The sequence below is a fragment of the Pseudophryne corroboree genome, chromosome 2, assembly GCF_028390025.1.
Source record: "Pseudophryne corroboree isolate aPseCor3 chromosome 2, aPseCor3.hap2, whole genome shotgun sequence".
NCBI lineage: Eukaryota > Metazoa > Chordata > Amphibia > Anura > Myobatrachidae > Pseudophryne > Pseudophryne corroboree.
The window spans coordinates 235,520,567-235,533,151 of NC_086445.1; the positions used below are offsets into that span (position 1 = coordinate 235,520,567).

Sequence of the window (12,585 nt, forward strand, 5' to 3'; positions counted from 1 at the left end):
TTAAACAGGGACACTAATGAATTACACAGGTTCTGGGGCTGACTAACTTCAAGCCTGCATTTCTCCTGGTTTTAATCAGACACAGAACCTGTGTAATCCATGAGCATCCTGGTTTAAAACCACTTAATTGATGATTTTTCCCTTTAAAAGCATTAACATTGTTATTTAAAATGTATTTTATTTACTAAAGTTGAAAAAGTATTTTTTTTAAATATTTAAACATTATATTATGCACATCTGCAGAACGGATCTCCTCGTCAAAAACGGGGGGACAGGGTGGGACAGCGCAGTTGCATGAAATCTGACCATGCCAGTTAAGTGTTAAAGGGATGGTATGACAAGCCTTTTTCTGTATCCCTTATCCCAGGCGTTCCCAGACTCTGTCCTTGAGGCACCATAATGGTTCAGGTTTATACATCCATGCTTAGGCACAGGTGACTTTTTTAGTATCTCAGTCAATTTGATTTAACCATCTGTGCTCAGCCATGGATATCCTAAAAAACTGGACTTAAGGACTATGGGGTACATTTACTAAGCAGTGATAAGAGCAGATAAGTGAGCCAGTGGAGAAGTTGCCCATGGCAACCAATCAGCACTGAAGTAACATCTATAATTTGCATACTATAAAATGATACAGAGCTGCTGATTGGTTGATAGGGAAATGTCTCCACTGGCTCACTTCTCCGCTCTTTTCACTACTTAGTAAATGTTCCCCTATGTTTGGGAACCACTCTCTTCACCAACAAAGCGTTACAAAAATGGCTATATTATACCATACCTCCCAACATGACCCTCTCCAGGAGGGACAGAATATTCTGCTTTTGGACTTTTCTCTTAATTTATGATTGCCGGCACCTGTATTGAACAGGTTAATGGATAAGAAAGGTGATTCAGCACAGGTGATGGCAAACATAAATTAAGAGGGAAGTCCCTCCTGAAGAGGGTCATGTTGGGAGGTATGTTATACCTCCCAACATGATCCATTCCAGGAGGGACAAATGCTCTGTCTGTGGACTTCCCACTTAAATTATGATTGTAATCACCTGTGGTTAAACACCCTTCTTATCAATTAACTAGTTCAACACAGGTGAGGGCAATCCTACAGTAAGAGGGAATCCCAGGAGCAGAGCATTGTGTCCCTCCAGGAATGGGTCATGTTGGGAGGTACAGTTTGCTACAGTTTATTACGTTGTTCCCAGGGCTCCGAGTAGAGACATTAGTAAAACTTTACAGTCGGCAGTAGTGCAGCTTTAGGATGGAGATAAAATACTGTATATCATTACAATAAAACAATTATATTATTTGTAATAAATAATAGTTTACTGTTTGTATCTTTTAGTTTGCAGAACTACTGATCACTCTTTCTCAACGTCCAGCTCGAAGCTGCATCTGGTGTCAGACTCCATGGAACATGCCCTGACAGCTGTCTACCCCAAGACACGTTATTCTGCCGGTTGGGATGCCAAACTCCTCTATCTTCCTCTCTCTTACCTCCCTACTGCAATTACAGATTTCCTTTTTAGCATAGTGCTTCCTACGCCAGCACAGAGTGCCTAGGTGCCTAGCCTCCCAATAAATGTGTCCTAATCCATGCTACTTGTTGTAATAATAGGGCAATAATACAAAATAAATGTGTGTTTCCATACCTTCTACTGGTATACCTTGATTTTTGCTACCAACATCCCCTGTAGACAATGTGCCTGATTATAAATCATAAGCTGGATGCATCTCACGATTTTATGCAGATTTTGCGCGTCACAGTTTTCTGCAGACTGCGCGTGTATTGTGTGACCTAGCCTTCCATGAAATTAGCATTTTTGGGCGTTACTGAGCACAGAACAGGTGATTCTAATGGTATCATTGTGGGCATTGTGCCCAACTTCTGTGCTTGCTTGAGTTGTGTGGATGAGGTGGATTGCCTTCTTAAGATGGATCGTTTGCACTCAGCATAGGTGGGTGCAAGTGCCAATTAGAGATGAGCGCCTGAAATTTTTCGGGTTTTGTGTTTTGGTTTTGGGTTCGGTTCCGCGGCCGTGTTTTGGGTTCGAACGCGTTTTGGCAAAACCTCACCGAATTTTTTTTGTCGGATTCGGGTGTGTTTTGGATTCGGGTGTTTTTTTCAAAAAACACTAAAAAACAGCTTAAATCATAGAATTTGGGGGTCATTTTGATCCCAAAGTATTATTACCCTCAAAAACCATAATTTACACTCATTTTCAGTCTATTCTGAATACCTCACACCTCACAATATTATTTTTAGTCCTAAAATTTGCACCGAGGTCGCTGTGTGAGTAAGATAAGCGACCCTAGTGGCCGACACAAACACCGGGCCCATCTAGGAGTGGCACTGCAGTGTCACGCAGGATGTCCCTTCCAAAAAACCCTCCCCAAACAGCACATGACGCAAAGAAAAAAAGAGGCGCAATGAGGTAGCTGTGTGAGTAAGATTAGCGACCCTAGTGGCCGACACAAACACCGGGCCCATCTAGGAGTGGCACTGCAGTGTCACGCAGGATGGCCCTTCCAAAAAACCCTCCCCAAACAGCACATGACGCAAAGAAAAAAAGAGGCGCAATGAGGTAGCTGTGTGAGTAAGATTAGCGACCCTAGTGGCCGACACAAACACCGGGCCCATCTAGGAGTGGCACTGCAGTGTCACGCAGGATGTCCCTTCCAAAAAACCCTCCCCAAACAGCACATGACGCAAAGAAAAAAAGAGGCGCAATGAGGTAGCTGTGTGAGTAAGATTAGCGACCCTAGTGGCCGACACAAACACCGGGCCCATCTAGGAGTGGCACTGCAGTGTCACGCAGGATGTCCCTTCCAAAAAACCCTCCCCAAACAGCACATGACGCAAAGAAAAAAAGAGGCGCAATGAGGTAGCTGACTGTGTGAGTAAGATTAGCGACCCTAGTGGCCGACGCAAACACCGGGCCCATCTAGGAGTGGCACTGCAGTGTCACGCAGGATGTCCCTTCCAAAAAACCCTCCCCAATCAGCACATGATGCAAAGAAAAAGAAAAGAAAAAAGAGGTGCAAGATGGAATTGTCCTTGGGCCCTCCCACCCACCCTTATGTTGTATAAACAAAACAGGACATGCACACTTTAACCAACCCATCATTTCAGTGACAGGGTCTGCCACACGACTGTGACTGATATGACGGGTTGGTTTGGACCCCCCCCAAAAAAGAAGCAATTAATCTCTCCTTGCACAAACTGGCTCTACAGAGGCAAGATGTCCACCTCATCTTCACCCTCCGATATATCACCGTGTACATCCCCCTCCTCACAGATTATCAATTCGTCCCCACTGGAATCCACCATCTCAGCTCCCTGTGTACTTTGTGGAGGCAATTGCTGCTGGTCAATGTCTCCGCGGAGGAATTGATTATAATTCATTTTAATGAACATCATCTTCTCCACATTTTCTGGATGTAACCTCGTACGCCGATTGCTGACAAGGTGAGCGGCGGCACTAAACACTCTTTCGGAGTACACACTTGTGGGAGGGCAACTTAGGTAGAATAAAGCCAGTTTGTGCAAGGGCCTCCAAATTGCCTCTTTTTCCTGCCAGTATAAGTACGGACTGTGTGACGTGCCTACTTGGATGCGGTCACTCATATAATCCTCCACCATTCTTTCAATGTTGAGAGAATCATATGCAGTGACAGTAGACGACATGTCCGTAATCGTTGTCAGGTCCTTCAGTCCGGACCAGATGTCAGCATCAGCAGTCGCTCCAGACTGCCCTGCATCACCGCCAGCGGGTGGGCTCGGAATTCTGAGCCTTTTCCTCGCACCCCCAGTTGCGGGAGAATGTGAAGGAGGAGATGTTGACAGGTCGCGTTCCGCTTGACTTGACAATTTTGTCACCAGCAGGTCTTTCAACCCCAGCAGACTTGTGTCTGCCGGAAAGAGAGATCCAAGGTAGGCTTTAAATCTAGGATCGAGCACGGTGGCCAAAATGTAGTGCTCTGATTTCAACAGATTGACCACCCGTGAATCCTTGTTAAGCGAATTAAGGGCTGCATCCACAAGTCCCACATGCCTAGCGGAATCGCTCCCTTTTAGCTCCTTCTTCAATGCCTCCAGCTTCTTCTGCAAAAGCCTGATGAGGGGAATGACCTGACTCAGGCTGGCAGTGTCTGAACTGACTTCACGTGTGGCAAGTTCAAAGGGCATCAGAACCTTGCACAACGTTGAAATCATTCTCCACTGCACTTGAGACAGGTGCATTCCACCTCCTATATCGTGCTCAATTGTATAGGCTTGAATGGCCTTTTGCTGCTCCTCCAACCTCTGAAGCATATAGAGGGTTGAATTCCACCTCGTTACCACTTCTTGCTTCAGATGATGGCAGGGCAGGTTCAGTAGTTTTTGGTGGTGCTCCAGTCTTCTGTACGTGGTGCCTGTACGCCGAAAGTGTCCCGCAATTCTTCTGGCCACCGACAGCATCTCTTGCACGCCCCTGTCGTTTTTTAAAAAATTCTGCACCACCAAATTCAAGGTATGTGCAAAACATGGGACGTGCTGGAATTTGCCCATATTTAATGCACACACAATATTGCTGGCGTTGTCCGATGCCACAAATCCACAGGAGAGTCCAATTGGGGTAAGCCATTCCGCGATGATCTTCCTCAGTTGCCGTAAGAGGTTTTCAGCTGTGTGCGTATTCTGGAAAGCGGTGATACAAAGCGTAGCCTGCCTAGGAAAGAGTTGGCGTTTGCGAGATGCTGCTACTGGTGCCGCCGCTGCTGTTCTTGCGGCGGGAGTCCATACATCTACCCAGTGGGCTGTCACAGTCATATAGTCCGGACCCTGCCCTGCTCCACTTGTCCACATGTCCGTGGTTAAGTGGACATTGGGTACAACTGCATTTTTTAGGACACTGGTGAGTCTTTTTCTGACGTCCGTGTACATTCTCGGTATCGCCTGCCTAGAGAAGTGGAACCTAGATGGTATTTGGTAACGGGGGCACACTGCCTCAATAAATTGTCTAGTTCCCTGTGAACTAACGGCGGATACCGGACGCACGTCTAACACCAACATAGTTGTCAAGGCCTCAGTTATCCGCTTTGCAGCAGGATGACTGCTGTGATATTTCATCTTCCTCGCAAAGGACTGTTGAACAGTCAATTGTTTACTGGAAGTAGTACAAGTGGGCTTACGACTTCCCCTCTGGGATGACCATCGACTCCCAGCGGCAACAACAGCAGCGCCAGCAGCAGTAGGCGTTACACGCAAGGATGCATCTGAGGAATCCCAGGCAGGAGAGGACTCGTCAGAATTGCCAGTGACATGGCCTGCAGGACTATTGGCATTCCTGGGGAAGGAGGAAATTGACACTGAGGGAGTTGGTGGGGTGGTTTGCGTGAGCTTGGTTACAAGAGGAAGGGATTTACTGGTCAGTGGACTGCTTCCGCTGTCACCCAAAGTTTTTGAACTTGTCACTGACTTATTATGAATGCGCTGCAGGTGACGTATAAGGGAGGATGTTCCGAGGTGGTTAACGTCCTTACCCCTACTTATTACAGCTTGACAAAGGGAACACACGGCTTGACACCTGTTGTCCGCATTTCTGGTGAAATACCTCCACACCGAAGAGCTGATTTTTTTGGTATTTTCACCTGGCATGTCAACGGCCATATTCCTCCCACGGACAACAGGTGTCTCCCCGGGTGCCTGACTTAAACAAACCACCTCACCATCAGAATCCTCCTGGTCAATTTCCTCCCCAGCGCCAGCAACACCCATATCCTCCTCATCCTGGTGTACTTCAACACTGACATCTTCAATCTGACTATCAGGAACTGGACTGCGGGTGCTCCTTCCAGCACTTGCAGGGGGCGTGCAAATGGTGGAAGGCGCATGCTCTTCACGTCCAGTGTTGGGAAGGTCAGGCATCGCAACCGACACAATTGGACTCTCCTTGTGGATTTGGGATTTCGAAGAATGCACAGTTCTTTGCTGTGCTGCTTTTGCTAGCTTGAGTCTTTTCATTTTTCTAGCGAGAGGCTGAGTGCTTCCATCCTCATGTGAAGCTGAACCACTAGCCATGAACATAGGCCAGGGCCTCAGCCGTTCCTTGCCACTCCGTGTGGTAAATGGCATATTGGCAAGTTTACGCTTCTCCTCCGACAATTTTATTTTAGGTTTTGGAGTCCTTTTTTTTCTGATATTTGGTGTTTTGGATTTGACATGCTCTGTACTATGACATTGGGCATCGGCCTTGGCAGACGACGTTGCTGGCATTTCATCGTCTCGGCCATGACTAGTGGCAGCAGCTTCAGCACGAGGTGGAAGTGGATCTTGATCTTTCCCTAATTTTGGAACCTCAACATTTTTGTTCTCCATATTTTAATAGGCACAACTAAAAGGCACCTCAGGTAAACAATGGAGATGGATACTAGTATACAATTATGGACTGCCTGCCGACTGCAGACACAGAGGTAGCCACAGCCGTGAACTACCGTACTGTACTGTGTCTGCAGCTAATATAGACTGGTTGATAAAGAGAAGATGTCTATGTAACTATGTATGTATAAAGAAGACTGAAAAAAATCCACGGTTAGGTGGTATACAATTATGGACGGACTGCCTGCCGAGTGCAGACACAGAGGTAGCCACAGCCGTGAACTACCGTACTGTACTGTCTGCAGCTAATATAGACTGGTTGATAAAGAGAAGATGTCTATGTAACTATGTATGTATAAAGAAGAATGAAAAAAAACCACGGTTAGGTGGTATACAATTATGGACGGACTGCCTGCCGAGTGCAGACACAGAGGTAGCCACAGCCGTGAACTACCGTACTGTACTGTGTCTGCAGCTAATATAGACTGGTTGATAAAGAGAAGATGTCTATGTAACTATGTATGTATAAAGAAGAATGAAAAAAATCCACGGTTAGGTGGTATTACAATTATGGACGGACTGCCTGCCGAGTGCAGAGACACAGAGGTAGCCACAGCCGTGAACTACCGTACTGTGTCTGCTGCGACTGGATGATAAATGATATAAAAAATATATATATATCACTACTGCAGCCGGACAGGTATATATTATATATTATATAATGACGGACCTGCTGGACACTGTCTGTCAGCAGAATGAGTTTTATTTTTATAGAATAAAAAAAAAACACACAAGTGAAGTCACACGACGAGTGTTTAACTTTTTCAGGCAATCACAATATAAGTATACTACTAACTATACTGGTGGTCAGTGTGGTCAGGTCACTGGTCAGTCACACTGGCAGTGGCACTCCTGCAGCAAAAGTGTGCACTGTTTAATTTTAATATAATATGTACTCCTGGCTCCTGCTATAACCTATAACTGGCACTGCAGTAGTGCTCCCCAGTCTCCCCCACAATTATAAGCTGTGTGAGCTGAGCAGTCAGACAGATATATAATATATATAGATGATGCAGCACACTGGCCTGAGCCTGAGCAGTGCACACAGATATGGTATGTGACTGACTGAGTCACTGTGTGTATCGCTTTTTTCAGGCAGAGAACGGATATATTAAATAAACTGCACTGTGTGTCTGGTGGTCACTCACTATATAATATATTATGTACTCCTGGCTCCTGCTATAACCTATAACTGGCACTGCAGTAGTGCTCCCCAGTCTCCCCCACAATTATAAGCTGTGTGAGCTGAGCAGTCAGACAGATATATATAATATTATATATAGATAATAGATGATGCAGCACACTGGCCTGAGCCTGAGCAGTGCACACAGATATGGTATGTGACTGACTGAGTCACTGTGTGTATCGCTTTTTTCAGGCAGAGAACGGATATATTAAATAAACTGCACTGTGTGTCTGGTGGTCACTCACTATATAATATATTATGTACTCCTGGCTCCTGCTATAACCTATAACTGGCACTGCAGTAGTGCTCCCCAGTCTCCCCCACAATTATAAGCTGTGTGAGCTGAGCAGTCAGACAGATATATATAATATTATATATAGATAATAGATGATGCAGCACACTGGCCTGAGCCTGAGCAGTGCACACAGATATGGTATGTGACTGACTGAGTCACTGTGTGTATCGCTTTTTTCAGGCAGAGAACGGATATATTAAATAAACTGCACTGTGTGTCTGGTGGTCACTCACTATATAATATATTATGTACTCCTGGCTCCTGCTATAACCTATAACTGGCACTGCAGTAGTGCTCCCCAGTCTCCCCCACAATTATAAGCTGTGTGAGCTGAGCAGTCAGACAGATTATAATATTATATATAGATAATAGATGATGCAGCACACTGGCCTGAGCCTGAGCAGTGCACACAGATATGGTATGTGACTGAGTCACTGTGTGCTGTGTATCGCTTTTTTCAGGCAGAGAACGGATTATAAAGTAAACTGCACTGTCCTCACTAGTAAACTCTCTCCACTCAGTCTCTACACTTCTACATTAACAGTACTCCTCCTAGTCAGCTCCAGTAAATCTCTCTCAGTCTCTTATAATCTAAATGGAGAGGACGCCAGCCACGTCCTCTCCCTATCAATCTCAATGCACGTGTGAAAATGGCGGCGACGCGCGGCTCCTTATATAGAATCCGAGTCTCGCGATAGAATCCGAGCCTCGCGAGAATCCGACAGCGTCATGATGACGTTCGGGCGCGCTCGGGTTAACCGAGCAAGGCGGGAAGATCCGAGTCTGCTCGGACCCGTGAAAAAAACCATGAAGTTCTGGCGGGTTCGGATTCAGAGAAACCGAACCCGCTCATCTCTAGTGCCAATACTAAGGAAAACAGCTGTGGCTGCAAAAACAGTGGACAGTATGACCATGTGCATGAAGCAGCACTGCGTGTCGCTGCCTTTGTGGGGGAGTGCTGAGGCCAGGATCACGGAAGACGCAGAAGACGGAGATTTCCTGGCCTCTTTGTAGGAGCTGTAGCAGGTGGCATGCAGCAGGCTGATAGTGTCATAGGTGATACTATGCTGCTTCCTAAGAACAGCACCAATCACTAATGCAAGCAGGAAGGCATCTACTTACTGTATATCAGACGCCTCCTGCTGCATTACTATACTAGTGAATCGCTGCTGCTTCCAAGAAAGCAGCAGTGATGCCTTTTCCACCCTCATCTGAATCAGGCCATCTGTACTGCCCATATGTAAACTGGCAAAGCTGGTTCATGAATGGACAGAGAGGACCCGGACTGGCCAGCAAACCAGTAAATCTTCTCTTACCACTTCAAGCCGGTATAGCTAAGCATAGCAAGCCTGGAAACCTTTTCTAGATGCATTGCAGACATAGAAGATTTTCTATGGCTGCAATTATCATCAGTAGAAAATCTTTACTATTGCAGCATATTGATGAATAGACTCATTCACTTTTACTTATAAGCAGTATCACAAATTGAACACAGGTTTCAGATCTAAATTTCCACCATGGCCTTTCTTTGCTCCTTGTGCTAGCAGACCTATTTATGAAAATACAGCATACTTCCCAACATGACCCTCTATTACTGGACTTCCCTCTTAATGTATGATTGCTGTCACCTGTGGTGAAACACCTTTCTTATCGATAACTATTTCAACACCGGTGACAGCAGTCATGAATTAAAAGGACAGGCCAGGAGCAGAGCATTTTGTCCCTCCTGGAAAGGATCATGTTGGGAGGTATGATATAGCGATAAGGATAAACTGGTGAAAAATATTTTGTAACTGCAATAAAAATAAAAAACAAAATCTTTCAGAGGAAGTTGCGCAATATTAGCGCTAAGCAGAATATGCTTATGTACTGCATGCAGTGTCTCCCAGCAAACACATTTATAAAACAAATAGATTGCTCGAACAAGCACAGAACAACTGAAAGGGAGGCACTCAATATACCGGCTGTCGGGATCCCGGCACTCAGGACACCGGCGCCGGGATACCAACAGCCGGTATACCAACAACTACTCTCCCTCTTGAGGTGTCCACGACACTCCTGGAGGGAGACTAAATAACATGGCGTGCGTACCGTGCCACCGTGCCCGCAAGGGGCTCTTTTGCACTCGCCCCACTGCCGTCATTCCAGCAGTCAGGATCCCGGCGCTGTGATCTCGAGCGCCGGGATCCCGAGTGCCGGGCCATCGTAGTACACCCCAACTGAAAGTCTATTTGTGTTTGGAATTTATCACTACACTGTAGATAAAGTTTGTTTACTGTTTGATATACACTGCATCACTATGCAGAGATTGATATAATCCAGTGAGGTGAGGCGGCTGAGGCAAGCAGTATACCCCAGGTTTCACTGTATGTATATGCAAAATAAGAAAAAAAATAAGAATTTACTTACCGATAATTCTATTTCTCGTAGTCCGTAGTGGATGCTGGGGACTCCGTCAGGACCATGGGATTAGCGGGCTCCGCAGGAGACAGGGCACATCTAAAAAGCTTTTTAGGTCACATGGTGTGTACTGGCTCCTCCCCCTATGACCCTCCTCCAAGCCTCAGTTAGGTACTGTGCCCGGACGAGCGTACACAATAAGGAAGGATCTTGAATCCCGGGTAAGACTCATACCAGCCACACCAATCACACCGTATAACTTGTGATCTGAACCCAGTTAACAGTATGATAACAAAACGAAGTAGCCTCTGAAAAGATGGCTCACAACAATAGTAATAACCCGATTTTTGTAACAATAACTATGTACAAGCATTGCAGACAATCCGCACTTGGGATGGGCGCCCAGCATCCACTACGGACTACGAGAAATAGAATTATCGGTAAGTAAATTCTTATTTTCTCTAACGTCCTAGTGGATGCTGGGGACTCCGTCAGGACCATGGGGATTATACCAAAGCTCCCAAACGGGCGGGAGAGTGCGGATGACTCTGCAGCACCGAATGAGAGAACTCCAGGTCCTCTTTAGCCAGAGTATCAAATTTGTAAAATTTTACAAACGTGTTCTCCCCTGACCACGTAGCTGCTCGGCAAAGTTATAATGCCGAGACTCCTCGGGCAGCCGCCCAGGATGAGGCCACCTTCCTTGTGGAATGGGCATCTACATATTTCGGCTGTGGCAGGCCTGCCACAGAATGTGCAAGCTGAATTGTACTACAAATCTAGCGTGCAATAGACTGCTTAGAAGCAGGAGCACCCAGCTTGTTGGGTGCATACAATATAAACAGCAAGTCAGACTTTCTGACTCTAGCCGTCCTAACTATATATATATATATATATATATATATATATATATATATATATATATATATTTTAGGGCCCTGACAACGTCTAGTAACTTGGAGTCCTCCAAGTCCCCAGTAGCCGCAGGCACCACAATAGGTTGTTTCAGGTGACAACGCTGACACCCCTTTAGGAAGAAACTGGAGACGAGTCCCAGTTCTGCCCTGTTCAAATGGAAAATTTTAATATGGGCCTTTGTAAAACAAAGCCGCCCATTCTTTTTGACAATCGCCTGGCCGAGGCCAGGACTAACAACATGGTCACTTTCCATGTGAGATATTGGTCAACAGCATGGTCACTTTCCATGTGAGATATTTCAAATCCACAGATTTGAGCGGTTCAAACCAATATGATTTTAAGGAATCCCAACACTATGTTGAGATCTCACGGTGCCCCTAGAGGCACAAAGGAACTGTATATGGAATACACCCTTTACAATCTGGACTTCAGGAACTGAAGTCAATTTTTTCTGGAAGAAAATCTACAGGGCCGAAATTTAAATCTTAATGAACCCCAATTTGAGGCTCAAAACACTCCTGTTTTCAGGAAGTGCAGAATCGACCTAGTTGAATTTCCTTCGTGGAGCCTTCCTGGCCTTACCCACGCAACATATTTTCACCACATGTGGTGATGACGTTGTGCGGTCACCTCCTTCCTGGCTTTGACCAAGGTAGGTATGACCTCTTATGGAATGCCTTTTTCCCTTCAGAATCCGGTATTCAACCGCCATGCCGTCAAACGCAGCCGCGGTAATTCTTGGAAAAGACATGGTACTTGCTGAAGCAAGTCCCTTCTTAGCTCCCCAGGCCCTTAGTCCTCTGTGAGCATCTCTTGAAGCTCCGGGTACCAAGTCCCTCTTGGCCCATCCGGAGCCACTAGTATAGTTCATACTCCTCTATGTCTTATAATTCTCAATACCTTGGTTATGAGAAAAAGAGGAGGGAACCCATACACTGACTGGTACACCCCCGGTGTTACCAGAACATCCACAGCTATCGCCTGAAGGTCTCATGACCTGGCGGAATACCTGTCCCGTTTTTCGGGCGGGACGCTATCATGTCCACCTTTGGTCTTTGCCAACGGTCCACAATCATGCTGAAAAACTTCCCTATGAAGTTTCCACTCTCCCGGGTGGAGGTCATGCCTGCTGAGGAAGTCTGCTTCCCAGTCGTCCACTCCCGGAAAGAACACTGCTGACAGTGCTATCACATGATTTTCCGCCTAGCGAAAAATCCTTGCAGTTTTGTCACTGCCCTCCTGCTTCTTGTGCCGCCCTTTCTGTTTACGTGGGCGACTGCCGTGATGTTATCCCACTGGATCAATACCGGCTGACCTTGAAGCAGAGGTCTTGCTAAGTTTAGAGCCTTATAAATTTGCTCTAAGCTTATT

The 12,585-nt window shown here is 46.0% G+C and overlaps 1 protein-coding gene across 3 annotated transcripts in view; it reads left to right on the forward strand.

Annotated features, from left to right (window-relative positions):
* The window catches only part of LOC135011624 (17-beta-hydroxysteroid dehydrogenase type 6-like), a 142,672-nt gene extending 141,022 nt beyond the window's left edge, over positions 1-1,650 (forward strand). For all 3 annotated transcript variants that reach the window (XM_063952477.1, XM_063952476.1, XM_063952475.1), the window contains exon 5: positions 1,340-1,650. In XM_063952477.1, the coding sequence (XP_063808547.1) occupies positions 1,340-1,557 (218 nt within the window). In that variant the 3' untranslated portion in view covers positions 1,558-1,650. The remainder of the gene's footprint in view (positions 1-1,339) is intronic.
* Positions 1,651-12,585: the final 10,935 nt, after the last annotated feature.